Genomic DNA, 23,237 nt, shown 5'->3' with positions numbered 1-23,237 from the left:
TATATATATATACACACACACACACACACACACACACACACACACACACACACACACACACACACACACACACACACACACACACACACACACACACACACACACACACACACACACACACACACACACACACACACACACACACACACACACACACACACACACACACACACACACACACACACACATTTAGACTGCTGCTTAACATAGTGATTGCTTTCAGGATATGAGGAGACTTTCAACCAGCATAATAACAAAAAATTCTGTAGAGAATCACCCGTGATAGTAAATTGTTCGAAAATATTTCTATTTTAAATGATTGCTGTTGCTTTTTAACTTGATTTTTCATCAGTATTCATCAATGAATTCTGGGAAAAAAGTATAACAGGTCCCCAAAAAATATTAAGCAGCACAAAATGTTTCCAACATTGATAATAACGGAGTATGAAATCAGCATATTAGTATAATTTCTAAAGGATCATGTGACACTGAAAACTGGAGTAATGATGCTGATGAAAATGAATCTTTGAATCACAGAAATAAATAATATTTTAAAGTATATTAAAATAGAAAACCATTATTTTAATATTTGAATTGTAATAATATTTATATAGGCTAAATATAAATGCACGCTTGATGAACATAAGAGACTTTCAAAAACATTAAAAATAGTAATGTGTCCAAACTTTTGACCGGTACTGTTGCATCTATCTGGAGATATTTATGGTGGGAAGTTAGATGCCTTTGTTTTATTTTGTATAAGTCAGGCAAGTCTATAATTAACAGAACAAGTGAACAATGAGCACAGTTTGAAGCTCTTTGATGAGGATGGATTTAAACCCACAGGAAGAACAGGTGGATGTTTACAAGCTCTTCTGTGTAAACTTTAGAAACAATAGTCAGTTATATGTTCATTAGTAAGGGATATTTTACCTAAAAATTACAAATCATTTGCTCACCCTTATGACTTAATCTAAGAGTCTAATAATCTATAAATAAAGGGAGACGTTTAGCAGAATTTTAAGTTATATGCTTAAATGTAAGTTGCTATGGCTAATCGTCATCTTACCCATATATTAGGAACTCTTTTAATGTACTTGCTTTCATTTGTTTGGTTATTTCTCCCTCCTCATTTTTATAGCTAAAACTATTTTTTTGTTGTTGATGCTCAATAGTGTTCATTTTTGAGCTTCTTGTACACCATGTCAGTCAGGGATCATAAAGAGAAAGAACCAAAAATCCCGGGGACATGTAAATGTATAAATAACAATAAATGTATTATTTTAGATGAATTTCGAAATGTATACTCACAAAACGCATTTGGTTAGCTACAATGACAGAGCCAGCAATTTTCTGAAAACCTAAAAGTATTTTGAAAATTTGCCAACAAACATAGTAGCACACAAGGCGGTGACGTTGAGGACCGGACGTGATGACGCAGCAGCTCTCGTATGTATACGTGCGCGTTCTTGCGTGAGCTCGGAACAACTAGAGGACGACGGAGCTTCATCGAGGGCTTTCATCAGTACCGTGTTTTCCTCTAGAAAGAGGTCCACCATTTTTATCGTTACGCATTTAACAACACCTCACCATGAGAAGGAAGCTGTTTGGCGCGATTTTCGCCATTTGTATCGGTTGGTTTCAAGCCGAGGCTTATACAGGTAAGGCGTCTCGTTTTTCTGTTGATCATGGCTCATTTTTCGCAGGCCGTCTGTTGACATAAACACGACATAGACGATAAGCCAACTGTGTTTACACTGATTTTACCACACAGTAAAGCGAAACGCATAGATAATGAACGTTTGCACAGGTTTGAAATGTTAAAAAAGCCGTTTAAACCTCGGCAAACTGTGGCGCATGAGCACACGGGATACAGCTCACGCGCATCGAGCTATAGCAACAATTGATGTCTGGAAAATAGTAATTTTCCTCGTTCAGTCGTCAAATTCCAAAAATGGAAATATTTATTTAAAAAAAAATGTATATGCCATATTAATATAGACAATGAAAGTAAATATCCTCACGGTATTAAAGCTGTTTTCATGCAAAATAACCTTTAATGTTTTAGCCCTATAAGTTACACATTTTTTCAAACTGAAGAGGAACATGCTCCTTAGTTGACGTTTAATTATTGCCAGGACTCATTCAAACTTTGCTTGTTAAAATATTAATGCTGGTCCTTATCCCTGGCAGGCAGGTCAGTGTCTCAAGTGAATGATGTATGAACGGTAAGCAGCAGGCAGCCACTGGTGCAGACTAGTTTTGGAGCCATGTTGTGAAGTACAGTAAAACATTAGTTGAGAGTAACCTTTAATCATAATGAAAAGCTTAGGGAGGCGAAACCTGTTTTGTCCAATCGTTTGGTGTGAAGGAGGCCACCAGGCAGCAATTTTCATCTCTTAGTCTATCCTTGTTCAGTAAAAGGCTTAGCTTAAGCTCATTATAAGGTTCCATCACTGGAAATGGCACAGGAATCCATGCAAACCCACTGAACTTGTAGGCGTGCGAACCATTGCGCACTTACAGTAATGAAAGTTTAGCAGTTTACAGGGATAGTTCACGCAAATGAAAATCACCCTCAAGCCATCCTAGGTGTGTAAGACATTCTTCTTTCAGACGAATACAATCGGAGTGATATTAAAAAATGTCCTGGCTAATCCAAGCATTATAATGGCAGCCTAAAATTTGAAGCCCAAAAAAAGTGCATTCATCCATTATAAAAGTACTCCACACAGCTCCGGGGGTTAATGAAGGCCTTCTGAAGCGAATCGATGGGTTTGTGTAAGAAAAACATCCATATATAAAAGTTTATAAAGTAAAATATCTAGCTTCTGGTGGACTGCCTTCCATATTTAACTTATGAGGAAAGTGAAATGCCACTCGCTGTTCAAAACGCAGCATCTGACGTCATCGTCACGCCAGATGTTTTTTTTTCTGTAAGTTGAATATGGAAGGCGTTCCACCAGAAGCTAGATATTTTACTTTATAACGTGTTAAATATGGATATTTTTCTTACTAAAGCCAATCGATTCGCTTCAGAGAAGGCCTTTATTAACCCCCCGGAGCCGTGTGGAGTACTTTTATAATGGATAGATGCTTTTATTTATTTATTTTTGGGCTGCCATTATAAAGCTTGGAAGAGCCAGGACATTATTTAATATAACTCCGTTTGTATTCGTCTGAAAGAAGAATGTCAAATACACCTAGGATGGCTTGAGGGTGAGGAAATCATGGGGTAATTTTCATTTTTTTGGGTGAACTATCCCTTTAACAATTAGTTGTAAGTGTAAATCGTGTACTGTTCATTTTGTATTTAAATATATTAAACATCATCCCTGTCCTTTTAGATAAATCAATTGATTTTGTTTTATGGTCCGGCATATCATAATTTGTTCAGTCCCCAGCAGCAGCAGCTGATGAATGGCAGGGTCAGTAAATCTGAACCTAATCAGCTTCATGCTCGCAGTTAGAAATAGAGCGCCAAACACCCGTTTCTGCACGCAAGCATTGATACTTCTTCAAAATGACCCTATTTGTGCCAGAGCAACAGGTTTGCTCATGCCGTATTGTCTCATAGTACATGTGCCATGACGGGAGTTCAGGCCACGTCGCTGAATGCAATTCATAACGTCTCAGAATTATTAGATTTCCCCCCCGCCCTGAGTACTCGATCTTCAGCTCTGCTCAATAAATTGGGTTAAATCGAAAGGGCAGGTATTTTATGTTTTGTTTTTTGTGCTTGGTGTGCTATTGGCAGCCATTTTAAACTTTGGAAAATGCCTAGAGAAGGTGTTTTTCAGCATGGTGATGGGTGAGGATAGTCCTGTCCTTCAACTTTTTAATTACTCTCACTTTTCTGTGGGGATATGCAGAAATATATACTTTCAAAACGAGTCACTGGGTTGCCTGAACCACTAGTTGACTAGTCTTAAAGTCAGCATGAAATGTAAATTCATGTTAAAGAACTTGTGATCTATGTACGTTTCATTTAATGTTTTTGACCTCACACTGTGTCCTAAATACATGCGACGCGATAAGATTCCAGCGACAAGCAACATGTCTGTCCACACCAGACGCGACTGCGAGATGCAACAAATCAATCAAAAACCGCAGCCAATCAGAACAGCGTGTGGGCGGGCTCTCGCGGCAAGTGCACAGCACCAGAGATTAATCTTGGCAAGGTACATGATCAAATTCACAAATATTACACCATTTAAACATTACTAAAATACATACAGAGTTGCTAAAACAATCTTTTTCATAGAATATACTTGTTTGTTCAACATTCTTGTTTCAATTTGTTTAATATTTCAAGATCTGAGGTGAATTATCCTTTGTTGCTTTTAGTACGACTAACAAAGCCGGGAGCACTAAATGACATTCAAAGTCCCATTACACGCTTTTAACATTAAATAAAGCACATAAATATTACTTGAGATTATCAGTGCCATGTTTTGTGCTGTTGTTCCAGCCGTGACGTCCTAGGCAAATAGAAGCCGTTTCTAAAATAGAGTCATCGCATGTCGCCGTCGCAGCTGGTTAGGACAAAAACTCTGATTAACATGGTTAAAAGATACCTTTTATCACGTGTCGCGTCGCGTGTAGTTGGTACACGGTGTCATAATGTTAAATCAAAATGTCATAACTTGATATTCAGTGAATACAACAGAAGTATGCCGGACATCTCCAATCATCACCGTGTATACCCTGCCCTGCTACAATCGACTTCAAGTTTTCATTGATTTTTGTGTGTATTTGGGTGTGCACATCTCAAAATCCAGTCAACAATTGATGAATAGAACCAAGTCAACACCTAACTTTTTCCTTTTTCGTCTATCCGAGTGTAACAGATTAACATCACCGCATGATGCTACTTCCGTTTCATTGCAAATAAAAATGTAAACTAAAAAGGCAAACCAAGGAGAATTTTCTGTTTTCTAAGGAAAAATTATACTTAGCTTTTTTTAAAGCACTTTTGTCATGCCTTGTTATATTGAATCGAGAATTAGGGATGCTCTGATCATGATTTCACATGATTTGAAGTAAATCTTTATCTTAAAAGTAATGGCTTATAACAAAGAAAGCTATTCTCAGGTACATGGTCTCTTTTGATAGAAAACCTTTTAAATTTGGAAGAAAATTGATTTTGATCATGTCTGGAGGCTCTTATGTTACAGCACTACTGAGAGAACCTCCAAAAAAGTGATGCAATATAATTAATTTTTCATGTTTGACATGATGATGATGATGACTATTATAAAAGTATATGTGACCGGTCATAAAACTCAAGTTTGGACTTGTCTGGGCCAAATTTTGTTGAAATCTCAAAGCAGTTAAAAGTATTTGGAAACATGGTTGTCCAAACGAAGACCTCTCCAACGAGTCATCCGACCGTTTTACAAAACATAAGAACTACTTGACACTCAACAAAGCATAACCATATCGTTCACAATTTTAAAATGTATATATATTTTTTTATTCCAGAATCATATTAAATAGTAGGGCTGCTCGATTATGGAAAAAATCATAATCACGATTATTTTGGTCAATATTGAAATCACGATTATGTAACACGATTATTTCACATGACTTTGGGAATGTGTTGTATTTATTAAAAATACACCTTTCAACAATTCAATTGAAATTGTAACATTTGTTGTACTTTTTGAACTATTAAAATAAATAATATAACATATATTCAAATCAAAGTATAAAAGTATTCACGTAAAAATGATAATCACAAATAAATAAGATCAACAATATGGTTCGGCTAGATATGCTTTTCAGGTACGTCTAACCTTAGTTTTCAGGTACAGAAATGTCTCAAATGTAAAATAACATTGCATATTTGAGTACATAAATTAAAGATGAATCCTATTAAACTTACAAAAGCTATTCAATCCGGATCGGATATGCGTCGTCTTTATCGACTGTATAAAGTTCACTTAAGGCATATACAGACTATGTCTGCTAAGATACTCATCAAGATGGACATGTTGACATACGTTTTGTGTGAGTTTGCCCGTTCAAGAGCAAGACTTGAAAGAGAACTCAATATTTGCGCGCTGAGAGACGTGTGCGCGCTCTCGGATGAGTGCAGAGATACATTTCCTCACAGCGCGCGCGGCTTCTCATTCGCGTCTTCTGGCACTAAACCCGGGTGATGACGGTGAAAACGACTGGTCATATTCAAACATACGGCAGCACTCGCATGCATTGAACAAAGTTTACAAAGAGAGAATTATTTGAAAAATATGAGGGGAAAAAGGACGTTTACACGGCAACCCTGCTCTCGTCAGTTTTTGTTTCTTTATTAGATTGTCATAGGTCACTCTGTTTAATTTTCAAGTGGTTAAACAAATTCGTGATGTTCCCTTGCGTTGCAGCCACTACCATGTAGCAAATCTTGCACGTAGCATGTTTCTGCTCGTCATCTGATTCCTCGAAGCCAAACTGTTCCCAGACAACGGAGTTGGTTTTGCCTTTTTTGCTCACCAAACGCTGCAGTAACTGCCCTCCTTCTGCCATCTTTACTCGCGCAGAGTTTTTAAATTCCAGCGGATGATATGCACACGAGACTCCCGATCTGAGAAAGTTTGTGGCTTCGGGAGGGGCGGATGAGCGCATGCGCGTTTCATTCAGAACGCAAGGCAAAATAATCGTTTTTTCTCGATTGTACTATTTTGGTGATCGTTGGGAGGCAAAATCGAAATCGAAATCGAAATTCGATTAATTGCACAGCCCTATTAAATAGCTTTATTTTATCCCTTGCTTGTAAACGAGGTAGACAGAAGTTGCTGCTTTTTCTCCAACAGAGGGTGAAATGTTTCATCATCTATGAGTGTTAAGTGACGTAATATCCCTTTGGACACGTGAAAGTGATGAGAGACTGAATGCACTGAGAAGACCTCGGGTTACTTTGTATTCTGTGAGAGATAAGACAGTAGAGGGACGTGTCTTATAAGACATGATTAATCTGTAAAATTTTGGGATCTCAATTCAAACACCCACACAATCTTATTCCAATTCGTCTGTCTATTAAACCTTTGACAATTCTATCGCAACATTCAAGTCTGTGTTGGTGCTGCTGCTGATCCAGAGAGTTATGTATGAACCGGCTTCACAAACAGGCTTTTCAACCTCATAGTATCATTATTTGCGTGGTACAATTATCATAGAAGTACTGGGATAACAGTTTATAGTTCAAGTATAAACACTGATGTCTACGGTAGCGATAAAAATAGTTATCACCTTTTGAAAACTATTACATCGTTTCCGACTGTTACAATATATTTGTTATTGAATCGCTTATTCAATAGAACGTAGTAATGTATGATGCTTCTGAAATAAAACTCAGAAAGATGTGATGAATTGTTTTTGTAAATATGACTCATCTTATACCTCATGTACAGTCTGTATAAGTGTATGATTGAACTTTTCCCCATGGTCTAGTGTTAAAACATGAAGAAAAACTCATAAATGCATTGCAATATCGAATCGCAATTCTTAAAAAATTGCAATACATAACGTATCGGCACCCAAGTATCGTGATGGTATCAAATCTGAAGATGGGTGTATCGTCCCAGCCTCAATATATTTAATTAGACCTACATAGAATAAGTAAGAAGCAATAAGATCCTGGTTGATGAGAGATGATCTTCCAGTGTTTTAGCTGTGTGCTCCTATTCTATGGCTCACTGTAAATCAAGAGCTGTCAATCTGAGCGATCGATCCAATCCTAGCACTCTCAAGCTGTAAAAGTGTCTGACTGGTCTCTACACATCATTCCTACCCACCATACCTGAGATACGTTTTCCATTGGTTGAACTTTTAAATGAAGTTGGAAAACACTGCGCCATGATCGTGATCGAGCATGTCATATCACTCTGGACATCGATTTATTGTCCTGTTGATTTTTCCCCACTCCTTCTCTAAATATATTTTTGCAATTGTTTATTAGTGTTGCGCATGGTTACAAAGCAGAACGTGCCGCAATAGCCTCAACCAGTTTATGCTTCTTGGTAATGCATGTTTTAGTTCAATTGTGTGTTCTCATGGTAATATAGGAGCAACATCTATTATGTTCGCTTCTATGATGAGCTTTTAGAGACCATCAGAATGAGTTGAGTCGATGGCAAATGGTGCATTTTACGCTATTTTTATTGAGCTTAATGTCCCTTGTACATTTTAGCAATTTTAAAAGCCTTGTTATTAAACAGTTATGACATGCTATGTAGTTTACTACCTTTTATAGGCAAGGATATCCCGCATTTATCAGCTTTCAATCATAGGCTTGAGCCAAGAAACTATGATGATGAAACAAGTAGGTCCTACGTTAGGTCAGCATTTCTTCTGCCAATTAATCCACATGTCGGCTTATGACAAGGTGTACATATTGACTTGTTTACTAGACCAGGTTAAGTTAATTATCTAGTAGTGGCAGACTTTGTACCAAGTGGTACTTTTGTACTTTACTGTTCTCCCTGTTTGGCGTTGTTTACAATTTAGCCTTGAAATATTTGGTCGCTATGTCGGTCTTAAATCTAAGCACTTATACAAATATATGCTTAAATCCCTTTTAGAGCTTGTTTATATGGGTAGTTATGAATTTTTGGCCACTCTGGTCCACTTAGTTAATGTTGGAGGTGACCTTTCATGATGGTCAAATGAATGAAGCCTATTCACCTTTCAAAGGGCACATGTTATTTCAGGCCCAAGGCATGTGTGGAGTCCCACTGCTCTGAATGTAATGTGGATTGTGGACATCTACCCTTTTTACCCCTCCCTGGCTAACTCACCAAAACATTCCTCCCTCAGCAATGGACAAAAAGGACCAGTAACTTACTCTTGTTTCAAAACCAAATACACTGAAAGCATGTGCTACACCGCAGGAAGCAACAACAGGTCTGAGGCTGATCTCGGTGTTCTTTTCATTGATGTGGAGGGTTGTTGTTCAAGCTTATACGCACGTACTTCCATGTCGTTCAGGGTGTGTATTGTTCCAAGGTGATCAGAAGAATTCCAGTTGAAATTCTCCATGGGGGATTAGCACAGGACAACCTTGTTTTTCTCTGGAGTGGTTCAGGGTTCAAAAGAAAAAAAGTTGTTTTTAGGGTTCATTCACACCGTTCATGTCAATTGTATTTATTCATAATCATATGTAATGGTCAACTACTAATAATAGAGAAGCAAGTGTTAGATTATTTACTTTCTTTGTTTAATAGTAATGAAGAGGGAGAATGTGAGCTCTGGCACTCTACGTGCTGTCACATTAAACGACCGACTTCTGATACATTGGCCAACAAGAAAAAATATCAGCTGTAGCAATATATCAGTCGACCACTAATCATATGACAAGTCTTAAAAGGTTAGTTCACCCAAAAATGAAAATGCCATTAATTACTCTCTTACCCTCATGACGTTCCTAACTCGCAAGACCTTTCGTTCGTCTTCGGAACATAAATGAATGAAATCCGAGAGGTTTCTGAACCATCCATATGCAGCAACGTAATTGCCGTAGAACCGGAAGCACTTTACTGTAATGTCAACAGCGTAGGAGACTGACACAGACAAGAAGAAATAGTTGAATACCGGTAGTTGTTATTTTTGTTTTGTTTTTGCGCCCAAAAAGTATTCTCGTTGCTTCCTAACATTTAAGGTTGAACCACTGGAGTCACATGGACTATTTTAACGATGTCTTTACTACCTTTTTGGGCCTTGAAACTTGCAATGACGTTGCTGCCAATGGATGGTACAGAAACCTCTCGGATTTAATAAAAAATATCTTAATTCGTGTCCTGAAGGTCTTATGGGTTTGGAACGACATGAGGGTGAGTAAATGACAGTTTTCATTTTGGATAAACTAACCCTTTTAAATAGCCTGGCGTGGCCATACTCAATTCTAGTCAGAATATGAGTCTGGTACCGCTCCATTGAGTTTTGATTATGGGGCGTGTTTCAACCGAGCCAGGAAAGACCTCAATTGGATAGACCCACAACCAATCAGAGCAACGGAGCGACGCGTAACGTTAGTTGTCAAATGTCAACAGAACTCAACTGCACTGTGTTGCCAAGTCTGTGTTTTTCTCCATGTCCGCGGGTTGAAGCGACCCCAATTATGTGATTATATAAACCCAGGAATGCGAATTTTAGCAGGCAACCTTGCCAAAATAACATATTTTGCCAACCAAACGCCATTTTTTTCCGGAGAACACCCCGGAAAGTTATTGTTTTGGGCTATAGTTTTGAGTAGCAATTGTGCGCGACATTGCAAAAACACTTGGAAACCCTGTCTGCACGCACGCTGGATTAAGTAACGTTACAAGAAAAAGATGCGTGTAAACGATCTTTGCCAGTAATAAAATTATTTAAGGATACACAGAGTACTTACCAACACGATCATCGTTTCTGAGAGAAATAGTGAAGGTGAATGCATATACGAACAAGTTCTCCGTTTAGGATAAGAGCAAATTCAACCCAAGAGCCTTCGATGACGTGGATGATTACGTTACTGTTGATCATCTGTCCATCATCGTCTAAAGCCCGCCCTGACAATTTCATTGGTCCGAACAGTTTCTGTTCGGGCATAATTACTCCTCTATGGAGCGAGTCCAGACCGAATTGCCCGAGCAAAAAAAATTGTGGGCGGGGCTAAATTCGGCTGGCATCCAGGCTACCTTTTAAAGGAATACTTGGCTCAAATTAAAATCGCCCTCATGTCATTCTAAACCTGTATGACTTGAAGATATTAGAGTTTTTTTTTTCTCCCATACATTAAAATTCAGATTGGTCCAATGTTGTTTGCAATGTCAAAAATCATTGCAACTTTGGTCATACAGGTTTGGAATGGCATAATGTTTAGGGTTGGGTATCGTTTGTATTTCTTACGCTACCGGTGCCAAACCGATACTTTTAAAGCGGTACCGGAACCTAAATGGTGCCTGAACCGATACTTAAAATAAAAAAAGAGCCACAAAACAAGGTGGATGACATTAAAGAGTGGCTTTTTATAGATTTTTTTATTTTAAATTGAACAATTTATTAAAAGTTTAAAGTATACTTAAATGTATAAATAAATACAAAACACAATTTACTTAACAAATTCACAGTAACACCTAAGCCACCTCACCCACCTACAATAGGCCTAATTTAATACTAAATAACAGTTACAGTACTACTAATAACAGCAAAGTAGTTGGTATTTTTTGTATGCTACAAACCAGCTTCAAGGTTCAGCTTTATTTTGCAGAAATATGACCATATTCTCTGGCTAAATATTTTAGAACGCATCACCTTATTGTTTCCATGGCATGCTTCTCACATGACACACAGCAGCTGCAATAGTGCTGTATGACAGCTCGGCTGTATCGGGTTAATTTAGTTTTTTTTTCTTTTTTATTCAAAATATTCACAAACTTGTTAACTATGTCACAAACTATCTGATATTCTGCTTTTCAAATATGTGAGTGAATGTGTTAGTTGATCTATAATGCGCAATCTGATCTGTCGGATTTACATCACATAAATTCATCCTCGTCTCATGAAAGTGAGCGCTGAACTGGGAGAAGAATAGAGTAAACTATATAGTTACTATATAATGTGTATCTGATATGAATAAAACATGTAACGTTAGTCAAATTATAACTGTCTGAAAGGATTGTTATTGCTGCTTCCATAGACATCAGTGTGTGTTTTTTTTTTCTTCTAGTACTTATGGGCATTAAAATGTCTGAAACCTAAAATAAACATGATGTGGTTGAAAACACTGAATAGTTGTGATGTGTGACGAGAGCTGAGCGTGTCTGTCTCTGGCTCGGCGCCAGCCAAAGCGCAAAAGCACGTTTGAATTTAAGTGGCACCAAAATCTGCATTCTGATTCGGTCCGGTTATATTGCTGGTTTCGGTACTCAACCCTAATAATGGTGGGTAAATGGTGACAGAATTTTCATTGTTGATCATCTGTCCCCCCCCCCCATCAGTCATAACCATTACTTCATACATTTATTTAATTTTTCTCATTTTGATTTTCACTGCATTTCTTGATATGCTAAGCTATGGATTTAATGCATGCTTCAACTCATTGTCCTTTGGTTTTTCTTTTTAAATGCTTCTAATGTTCTTCAGTTGGGTTTTGCTATCATGAAGTCTTGCATCATGATGCTCAATCCAATTTGTTTCTTATGTATGCCTTCTTATCTATGTCTTCCATTCTAACATTTTCTCTCTTTTCTCTTCTGCTGTTTCTTTTCTTTTTTTGCCTGCCTGTCTGCTAATCATTATTCATATCATCTCGATGAACTGTCCGCTCTAAACCCAAATCACTCATTCACACGTCAAATGTCCAGCGGGCTTCATAAAATCGCCCATGTCTCAGATGAAGCTCATAGAAGACAGTGCCGAGCTGGATTGCGAGGTCATAGGGAGCCCCATCCCTGAAGTTCAGTGGTGGTTCATTGAGGGCGAGGAGCCAGATGAAACCGTCACTCAGCTGTTTGACGGCGCAAGAGAGGATCGCGTACGCATGAACGCCACCTATATTCACCATGCCACCAGCACGCTCCTCCTCACCAACCTAATGCTCAATGACACGGGCGTTTACGAGTGCCGCGCCTCAAACGACCCTGACCGCAACGACCTCAGGACCCCGCCCAAAGTCAAGTGGATTCGCTCACAAGCGAACGTTATAGTATTTGAACGTGAGTTATGTTGTGGAAGCGAGGCGTCTCCACTAGTGTAGAGGAGGAAGTCCCGTAGAGTCAGACTCTCCCTTACCTTACCCTCCCTTGCCGCCCTCCCATACCATGTCACATGGCTTCTACTCTAGCACGTCTGTTTTTTTATTTTGTTTTATAGTAATATAATGCCTTCTGAGCATATCACTGCCTAGAGCTTGTGAGATGAAGTTGAACCTTTTAAAGAAATGCCATTGATCGGTTAACTTCAATACCGGTCTGAAGGTGTAAAACGCACTGATTGGCGCACATTTCTGAAAAAGGGCTCTGATTATGTCTCATTAATGTGGCTTGCTTTCAGTAAACTTCTAAAAGGCTCTTTAGATGTGTGGCTTAACCCTTAAGGTGGTTTTAGAGCACTTTAGCACACTGCATTGCATGCTTAGTGCCTTTCCTCAACAGGTTTTCATAAGCTCATGGTCTCCAAACCAGTTGCTGGTTGGTTGATTTGTTCCCTCTTCCCATCCGTTTGCAAACCGCTTACTCAATGTTTCCTAGTAGCTCACAGCTCAAATGTACCCTCACTTCTCCTTTGGTAGAGTCCAATGTGCCTTCCGGTGCACATTGTGGTGAACATCTTGAACGCAATGTTCCGATTTGTTGCGTCATGTCTAAAAATGTAATTTTTACATTGCCACAGTGAATCCAGAGGTTGGTATACTCGTTTTAAAGGATACTCAGCAGTGCATACTTTGTTTCCTGGCGGAAACAAAGTATGAAAGCTGGCGGAAAGTATACTTTTGTGTAACTTTTGCGTTTATGCTTCGACAGATCCAACCATCATGACCGATCCAACAGTGGTGAGCAACCTGACATCTGCAACTCTCAGCTGCAACCTTACCAACCCTTCTTCTCCCATCAAAGGCCACTATTGGACCAGGAATGGCAAGACCATTGATAAATCAGAATCAACCAGTAACAGCGCTTACACTGAATACCGGTATGTTCCTCATAATTGTGACTAAAGAAGAGCAAAATGTTGCCCTTTTGGTAGTAATCAGCTTTGCACATTTAGTGTTTAAATATCCATCCAAGTCCATTAAATATAGTGCAGCTTCTCTGTTTGCCTCGGTCTTCTCTGCTCAGTTAAGAGCCTCCAGCACTCCATACTCGCTGACCTTAATTCCCATTAGAGCTGCTGGGTTGGAAAAATATCCATGGGGATGCCTGAGCGGTGTACTGGAAGAGCTGTTTACTTTATAGTTTATATTTGCTTTATTGTACCGTCCTCCCCTCCACCTTTATTGCTATGGTGCTGTTGTTATATTGAGGGCTCCCCGTTGGCGTATAAAAAAGTGTGGGGGTGGTTACTTAATCTCTTGTTTTGATCTGTGTCTCTCATTGCTGGTTTTTCTCTCTTTTATAGCATTGAAAAGATTGATTACCACTATGCTGGAATATATGAATGTGTCTTCCGGTCAGAGCCTCAAGTTAATGCGACCATTGAAGTTAAAGGTAAGTGCATGTGACATTGCTGCAGCTGTATTTATTGTATTAATGTTTGTTCATCACCCATAATTATGCTCTTCCTGTTAGCTCCCCCACATGTAGTGGCCTACAAACACTCTGAAAATGCTAACGAGAAGGACAAGGCTGTCCTGATATGTGTGAGCCATGGATACCCCCTGCCTACTGACTGGACTTGGAACAAGCTCTCTGAAGATGACAGTGTGAAGGTAAAGGAAGGCTTTACTAAACCGTTGTGATAACATGAGATTGGTACCTGGCCATGCGGTTTGAAGGTTAGTTGAGGTTGCACAGTTGTTACTTGGCATTACGAACATGCAATTGATTAACCTAGCTGTAATATCTATCTTTTTATTGCATAACTAAAAGATCAACTTGAAGTTTGTACGCTTTTCCACAGATATTATGGCATTTACTATTGTTATTGTGATGCCAAATTTAAAAAAGCAGAGCAAGTACAGCAGCAGAGCAAGTACAGCAGCAGAGCAAGTACAGCAGCAGAGCAAGTACAGCAGCAGAGCAAGTACAGCAGCAGAGCAAGTACAGCAGCAGAGCAAGTACAGCAGCAGAGCAAGTACAGCAGCAGAGCAAGTACAGCAGCAGAGCAAGTACAGCAGCAGAGCAAGTACAGCAGCAGAGCAAGTACAGCAGCAGAGCAAGTACAGCAGCAGAGCAAGTACAGCAGCACAGTGAACAACATTGGTAGCATCTGCCCTTATTTTAAGATTTGGTCATTTTCTCATGTTCCGTTTATAGCAGCAGCAACAGCAGTGCAGAGCCAGAAGAAAAGAAACAGAACAGATTGAAATGACAACGTTACACACAATTTTATAAAGTTGCCCAACACTGTACTCGAACCCACAATCTCTGGGTCTAGCGCCTACAGTTTATCTTGTGCCACTGGGCAGACAAGCAACCCAACAGCTGCCAATGTTCCATAGTTAAAGTAAGAATGAACTCAAAATTAAGAATTTTTAAATAAATGCACAACAGAATATATCAGGCTACTGTTGTACAGTAGATTTAGCTACGTCTCTAAGTAGTAATACGTCTCTACTAATAATAATGCCTAGATGGTTGCTTATTTTTCACTTGTTTTGTTGTAAAGAGATTATTTTAATATTACTGTCAAATGCATGTCAGATGAACAAATACATACAGTGAACTACTGTATTTATTACAGTATTTTTATTGTTTTATTAAGGGATAAGTCTGAAGCACACCATAAAATAATTCTAGCAATTCATACAGAGATAGTAGTACAGCTGTATATACAGATACACACCCAGGTATCGGCTTAGTACTCGGTATCGGCCGATACCCTGAGCCCAGGTATTGGGAAGGGAAAAAGGGTATCGGAACATCTCTAAATCTATTGAATCCTTTTTTTTTTTACAACTTTTTTACCTCTTACCTGTTAGAATTAGTTTTCAGGCAGATGAAAAGATAATTAATAGTGTCTATAAATGAGCATGAAAAGTGTATATATATATATATATATATATATATATGCATACGTGTCCTCCACGCAATGTTCTGACATGGATTGTTTTAAAATACGGCGAATAAGCTCAATTTGCCAGATTTAACTAGCTTGTAGTCTCAATAGGGTGAATTCAGGGTGATTGGGACACTTTTTCCAAGTCATCTCAATGGCAAAAAGCGTCCCAATCACCCTTCATCAAATCATCAAATTGAGTAAAGAGCGTTTTGTACAGTTTAACAGATAGTCTGTTTCTATAAAGAACGAAGATGTATCGTACAGCTCCGGGTATCCACGTATGATTTTGTCCTCATTGTCACTACTAGAGCAAGCTCCTGATTGGTTAACATTGCGCATATCCGCCAGAGTTCAGATTGTTCTACTTGCCGGAATCACGCGCCACGGTCAATTCGTGCCGTGTCATTCACACGAATTGCATTTGCGCCACCTCATTCGCATGAATCGCGCCGCAGAATGTCTATTCGCGTCTTTGCATTGACTTAACATGTAAATCACTTGCGCAGAACACTTCATTCGCATCCAGTGTGAACGCACCCTTAGAGAGCCATATTTGGCCTGATCCTTGTCAGTGAAAACAGTGAGAACCCTGAAATTACTAGTATGTTGTGTTGCTCTTCAAATCACCGCATTTATCAAGAAAATAAAAACATGATTTTTGAACCAAATCCTGCAGCCTTAATAACGTGACCGTTTTGTGTCTTCAACACCCAGGGTGCCGGTCCCATTGTCAATGGCACTGATGAAAAGTATGAGATCAAGAACACCCCCAACAAGACCACGCTGTACATAAAAGATCTGAACATCGAAAATGACATGGGCACGTATGAGTGCCGCGGCACCAATGAAATGGGAACAGCCCAGGATGTGATTCAGCTGCGTGTGCGCAGCCAGCTGGCCGCCCTGTGGCCATTCCTCGGCATTGTCGCTGAGGTCATCATCCTTGTCACCATCATCTTCATCTACGAGAAGAAGAGAAAGCCCGACGAGATCACTGACGGTATGTGACAGAAACGTTTACGTCATCGTCATTTCACTTTCCATTTTTGTGAATGTACAAATGATCAGTGGATGTAATTTTACTTTTGTTCATGAATTCGTAATGGTGCAAGATCCTGTTTCAGTTTGATTTTTGTATGTTTATTGTATTTGGCTGTAGTGTGTGTGGCTGTGCCTTAGCTGAGTCTATTTTTATGATTTACGTTGTTTATTTCTCTGTTCGCTGCTGCTTTTACGTTGTGGTAAGTGCTCAACTGCATGTCAGACTGAAGTGGATTTGCTTAAACGAGTGGTTTTGGGAGGTTGAATGCTCTCCCTGATAGCCTGAAAAGTGCAACTCTTTCACTGGCATTTTGTCTTAAATTAAGATTCCTCAGACATAGTTTAAAGAAAAGCAACTTTATTGGTTCTCCCATAGCCAGTGAAAGCGTTTAGCGGAGTCTGACATGTTGCAGTTCAGAATGGGTTTTAAATGTCAAGGTATTATGCATAACTAAGATGACATTTCAGACGGATCATGTTATTTTGCCTTGCATGCTCTCTGCATCATCTTCTCATTGCATGATATTCTTCAGCCCTACGTTCTAGCAGCGACTTAAAGTCTCAATCGTTTCTGAGGCAGCACCCATATGGGATCAAGGGTGGCAAAATGGATAATCCCAACTTTATTACTTTGACAGTTTGTCGTTCTGAGTGTTTTCTGCATGAAAACCTGGTTAAATACCTCCTTTTTACACTGGTTCAGCGTTTTAAAAGAATGTTTGTTGGGTGTCAACTCGCATCTTATGTAAAGTTGCTTTCTGATTGTGTCTAATTGTCTGAAGCACAACCTTGCCAGTAGCTGTAATATTAGTTATATTTTTTTAATTTTTTTCAAAATGGTCACGTAGTGACTTAACTTTTTTTTGGGACCTTGGACCACAAAACCAGTCTAAAGTTGCACGGGTATATTTGTGGCAATAGTATGCCAAAAATCATTAGGATATTAAGTAAAGATCATGTTCCATGAAGATATTTTGTAAATGTCCTACTGTAACTATCAAAATTTATTAGTAATATGCCTTGCTAAGGACTAAATTTGGACAACTTTAAAGGCGATTTTCTCAATATTTAGATTATTTGCACCCTCAGATTCCAGATTTTTAAATGGTTGTATCTCGGACAAATATTGTCCTATCCTAACAAACCTTACATCAATGGAAAACATATTTCTTCATCTTTCATGATGTATGCATCTCAATTAAAAAAAATGGACCCTTATGACTGGGTCCAGTCACATTTAATATACATTATTTTATTAATAGATTATCTTTTAAAACGAGGTTTAATAGTGTCTTTAAATACCCACAAATTGCATAGTGTATATTATTAATATGTAAAATATAAAATCTATACTTTGTTGTATTTTGTTTTTATACAGTATTTTAGTGACTTTAAACCCCTTTAAATGTTTATTAAAATATACTATTTACTATATAAATTTTATCTTTCTAAAACATTCATAGTGATTTAATACATATAGTTAAATGGCCGTTAGAAGTTACAAATGTCTGTTTAAAAAAGAGAAAATGTAGTAATAAAGTAAATAATAGTTTTATATATCCATTTATAATATGAAGAGGGAAAATATTTATTTATTAGTGCTGTCAAATCGATTAATCGCATCCAAAAATAAGTTGTTTACTGTGTATAATTGTGTATATATAAATACAGACATGCATGTATATATTTAAGAAAAATTAGTTATTTATATACAAAATATTTATATATAATATAAAGTATATACATGCACATATTTAGGATAGTTTTATTTACTGTAGGACTGTCCAGTTGCATTTGTTAAAATTAATACTTTTGCGGTATATAGTGTCTGTTATCTGTTAAGTATCGCACATCCATACAGCCGTTGTTTTTCTCAACATCATGTGTAGGTGAGGTTGTGCTACAAACAAATGATACTTGATGGGAAATGTTTGTTCTTGGGTTGAAAACCACTAAACGGATCTCTTCAATCCAACATCAGACTGCATGGTCAATGTAAATGCATTATTCTGCATGAATCTTTATTAGTAGTGCTGTAAAAGATCCATAGCTGTGTTTCTTTGACATGTACAGATTTAGCAGTAGAAATGACCAAATTAAGAATATAAACAAGGTCTTCCAGTCCCTGAAATACATTACTCATTAGGCGCTCCGCTTTTAAAATGAAGGTTCGCACCGTTTTGACCCTGTCAAACTAGAGCTTAGACAAGCTACTGTAAGTGTACAAGTAGACTCTAGTCTTTTACATGCATCATCAGTTTTTGACTCTTCTTTTTCTTTCCATATCTTCCTGCTTCCTGTAGATGACGACTCAGGAGCTGCACCACTGTAAGTGTTTTGCAATATTTGTGATATTGAAGTGCAGATATCTGTGCAGTTTTTCTCGAAGGAACTTCAAGGCCATGTTGAAGTCTAGACAATAGCCGCTCGATGTGCTTCTAGCTCAGGACATTCATATGCACCTCAAAGAGGGATCTGACGTGCCGCCATGTTTTACAGGAAGAGCAACGCCGCTACCAACCACAAGGACAAAAACGTCCGGCAAAGAAACTCTAACTGAAAGGAGAAGAAAAGGTATTGTTTCTTTATAAATTCAATGAATGTAAACTATATAATAAAAATATTATTTATGACCAGGCCCACATGGAATCGGCACATGTAGTGCCCGTCATTTGAGAAGCATACTCAATCGAGTGATAATTTAAAATGTCTAAAATAAAATTGACCATGGAGGAGGAGTTAAGGAAACGTTACTTGTCTGCAAAAATGACTTATAGCTACCGTATTTTCCGGAGTATAAGTCACACTTTTTTTTCATAGTTTGGCTGGTCCTGCGACTTATAGTCAGGTGCGACGTGTATATCAAAATGAATTCATACTGACTGACAAGAGAACATTTACGTCTACAGCCACGAGAGGGCGCTCTATGCTGCTCCTGTAGCCTACCCCTGTAAAAATGAACTGAAAACTGTTAACTGAAATATTAACTTATAGACAACTGAGAGAGACTGAACACAAACAACATGCCCCCAAAAAGAAAATCCTATTCTGCAGATTACAAACTGCAGGTAGTAAAATATGCAGCCAAAAAAGGTAATCGAGCAGCAGAACGAAAGTTTGGAGTGAGTGAGAAACTTGTGAGGGACTGGCGAAAAGCAGAGGTTACTTTAACTGTAATGAAGAAAACATAGAAAGCTAATTGCGGACTGAAAGCAAGATGGCCAGAGCTGGAGGAACGAGTCCACAGATGGGTGCTTGAACAACACTCTGCAGGGAGAGGCTTGTTAACGGTGCAGTTACGTCTCCACACCCTGGTAGTTGCCATGGAGATAAATATAAATGACTTTGCAAGCGGGCCTTCTTGGTGTTACCGTTTCATGCAACGCAACCGCCTCTCTATGCGACTTGTAGTCCAGTGCGACTTATGTTTTTTTGATCTTCATGACGCATTTTTTGACTGATGCGGCTTATATTCCAGAGCGACTTAGGGTGCTTTCACATCTCTAGTTCTATTCATTTGGTCCGAACCAAGGGCAAACAATTATACATTGTAGCATTTTTCAGCTTTTTTGGTTCATTTTCACACCACACTGATTGCTTTGGTCCGAACCAGTTGAAATGAACCAAAATGCAGTCCCATGACAACATCCACATCACTCATTGGCCATGGCGTGTTTCCTTTTGGTTTTTTGGGGGGTTTTTTTAGGAGTGCAAAACTTACAACAGGGCAAACACAGAAAAAAAACAATAAAACAGCAGTAATAACAGCAATGAAAAATAAGCAGAAATGACAGACAATAATAGTAATAGTGGAAGTATTTCAATAGTAATGAAACGCTAATTTTTTGTCAATCTCATGTCAATCTTGAGTACCTATAGAGTAGTATCGCATCTTTCAAATCTCCGAAAAGTCTTTAGTTTTATATATTTATAAAAGAAAGATATGCTTTACCGAGTCTTTCCGAGAAAAGCCGAGCGGCTGGGGTCTATCGTTCAGGCGGAGCTAAAGAATGACGAGCGTGCAGCTATTGCGTTGAGCTATGCATGTTTACATAGAAAAACAATGGAATCGATGGCTAACAACACATAGACATTTGAAGCCGTTTTACTCACCGCCTCCATCTTTCAGCATTAGACGAGCTACAAATCCGGAGTTAAACTGTACCTTGTTTATAAACCATCGTCGCTGAAATTCAGGGAACAAACAAACACTTGCACAACTCCTGCTTCAGAAAAACAAACTCCATCCACTGTCCCATTAACGCTGGGTTCTGTGGGAAGCTGTGCAGGGTTGTCTTGCTTTGGTGACATTGTTGATTCCGTGAAGTCCTGTGACTGCAGCGCTGCCGGCCTGCTCTCTCGCTCTAGTCGCGCGCGCGCCCTTCCGGGAGAAGAGCCCGTACGGCCCGTACAAGGACATTCCGCCCCATCTGACGCCACACATACCCATACTTGAAAAAAACTTTCCAAAACTTATGAGAAACCAGAAGGAGTATTTTTGGCACAGAAATACTCCATCAAACGTCAACCTTTTTTTTTTTTTTTTTTTTTTTTTTTTTTTTACTTTACTTTGTTAAAGACTTGGATTCCCATCCTAAACATGGACAGTGTAAAAAGCTCAGTATGAAAGAAACAGCATTTCACCCCCCCTTTAATGATATGAAATTTGTTATTTAATGATTTGTGTACAATACAATTGATAAAGCAATATTTTCTATCTTTTAGTGGATTTACTATAAGAGATCTAGCTTTGTTTAAAAAAACAAGTTGGAATTTTATTGAAAAACCTTAAATAAAAGATTATTTATTTGTAATGTTTTCAGTTACAATATTCTTAGATCTTTTTAATCTTTTTAAAACCGTTCCACATAATTCAGCGCAGAAATCACAAAAAAAATCCACAGATTCCATGTGGCCCTGTTTATGACTTATTTTTTGTTTTTTTTATTTATTTACTGTTATAGTCTTGGTTCGAGAATTCAATGTATAATATAAATTGTATGTATTCTCTTATTTTCTGTATTCTCTTATTTTATGCATTTAATATAGAAAATTAAATAAAATATTATTTGTATTAATTATATTTAAGTATTAGTGGATATGCATTTAAAAATCAAAACAATAAAAATTTGTTCATTATATTAAAATTATTTTTTTTAATGTTTATCTATTATTGACTATTCATAAATGTAATAAACTAACATATTTTTTCATTTATTAATTATATTTTCTGTATTGTAAACATTTTGATTTATAGAAATGTAGAAAATATAGAGAATTTTAGTCTACATATTTAAAATAAATAAATAACGGTAATTTAGTTTATTACATTTATGAAAATACATCTGTAATGGAATATAAAAGATGCACATTATATATTGTAATTTAACATGCATTACTTTTTTTGTATACATGTTAGTTTCTGTAATATAAACTATAATTTTGTTGCTGAGTTGTCTCTTGTGTGTTTCAGGTGTCTTGATGACTACTGCTGAAGACATGCGGAGTATTGAGTTTGAGTAGCACATTATAGTGCACCCTGCGAGTTCTTAACCTTCTGCTTGAGTGTAAATGTCTTGAGATGATAATTGGTCTCCTTTTACTTTTATTTGTATCTGTAATGTACTGCCAGCAGATGTTTTTAAAGTGGTTTTGGGGGGAAATTGCATGATCGTGTTCTTGCTGTAGAAGTGTGTGTTAGTGAAAATCTCAATGTGGGAATAAACTTTATTTTCTTTTTTTCCCCCCCATCCTCCTGGTTTTCACTGTTCTTCACGAGTGTACGCACCGCAACTTTCTGAAACCTCTACTAAGTGTGTGATCAAATCACTGTTCAGCAGCATGATAGTTTATGTTCAGTGTGTACAGATTGCTGCAACTAATCTTTGGCAGCAGTCAAAGGACTCAATTTCCTTCCTGTAAGCCTTAATGTTCAACCACTTTATTGTACATGCTGTTTCTAATCATTGAAATAATATAAATTAACAACTTTAGTGTGCAGGACTCTTGTTGTTGCGTATTCCACGTGGATGGTCAAATGCCACTTTTTGTCTGGCTAACAATTTTCCCTTTTTTTTCAAGTTTTTTTTTTAGATGGTTTGCAATTTTGAATTTTAGGATTCTCCTGCCATTTTAACCTTTAAGGACCAAGTGCTAGTGCAGTGTGTCATATGCTCCTCGGATAATCCGTTATTAAATTGTTTCGCAAATTCTAACATGAAGGACAATGACATGGTTATATATATTTAGGTGGAGTTGGGATTTTAGTCAAGGCTTGTGGTGTTGCTTAAATTAAACTTTCCAATAGACCGCCATACTTGCATTGTAATACATTGTGAAGTATAGTGTCTGGATGTGTGCCATTTCCAAGTTGAGATGCGTAAAATGTAAGCCCTTGATGGAAGTGTGTAAATTATTTTGCCTTAGCTTCGTAGGAAATCTAATACACTGTCAATTGTACTGACTTGCACAATCTGAATAAAATGATTTGATTTTAA

The 23,237-nt window shown here is 37.9% G+C and overlaps 1 protein-coding gene across 3 annotated transcripts; it reads left to right on the top strand.

The window, feature by feature from the left end:
- The first annotated feature begins 1,400 nt into the window (after nt 1-1,400).
- bsg (basigin) lies at nt 1,401-23,237 on the top strand. Of its 3 annotated transcripts, XM_079806992.1 has the most exons (9): nt 1,473-1,661; nt 12,345-12,695; nt 13,503-13,671; nt 14,098-14,186; nt 14,268-14,407; nt 16,414-16,699; nt 19,044-19,068; nt 19,240-19,314; nt 22,214-23,237. In XM_079806992.1, the coding sequence occupies exons 1-8, from the start codon at nt 1,592-1,594 to the stop codon at nt 19,298-19,300; spliced, it is 1,191 nt and encodes a 396-aa protein (XP_079663118.1). In that variant the 5' UTR covers nt 1,473-1,591; the 3' UTR covers nt 19,301-19,314; nt 22,214-23,237. The 3 variants fall into 3 exon arrangements, with proteins under 3 accessions (XP_079663117.1, XP_079663118.1, XP_079663116.1); XM_079806991.1 differs by lacking the exon at nt 12,345-12,695 and having other exon boundaries at nt 1,401-1,661; XM_079806990.1 differs by lacking the exon at nt 1,473-1,661 and having other exon boundaries at nt 12,350-12,695.

Source organism: Gobio gobio (assembly GCF_949357685.1).
Source record: "Gobio gobio genome assembly, chromosome: 24".
Lineage (NCBI taxonomy): Eukaryota > Metazoa > Chordata > Actinopteri > Cypriniformes > Gobionidae > Gobio > Gobio gobio.
Note: the sequence above shows the minus strand (reverse complement) of the source record. Positions and strands in the feature narration are given on the sequence as shown.

Coding starts and splice junctions, on each gene's coding strand:
- bsg (XM_079806992.1), top strand. CDS start 1,592: ATGAGAAGGAAGCTGTTTGGCGCGATTTTCGCCATTTGTATCGGTTGG. Junction 14,187..14,267: donor TGCGACCATTGAAGTTAAAG/GTAAGTGCATGT, acceptor TCTTCCTGTTAG/CTCCCCCACATGTAGTGGCC. Junction 14,408..16,413: donor CTGAAGATGACAGTGTGAAG/GTAAAGGAAGGC, acceptor TTCAACACCCAG/GGTGCCGGTCCCATTGTCAA.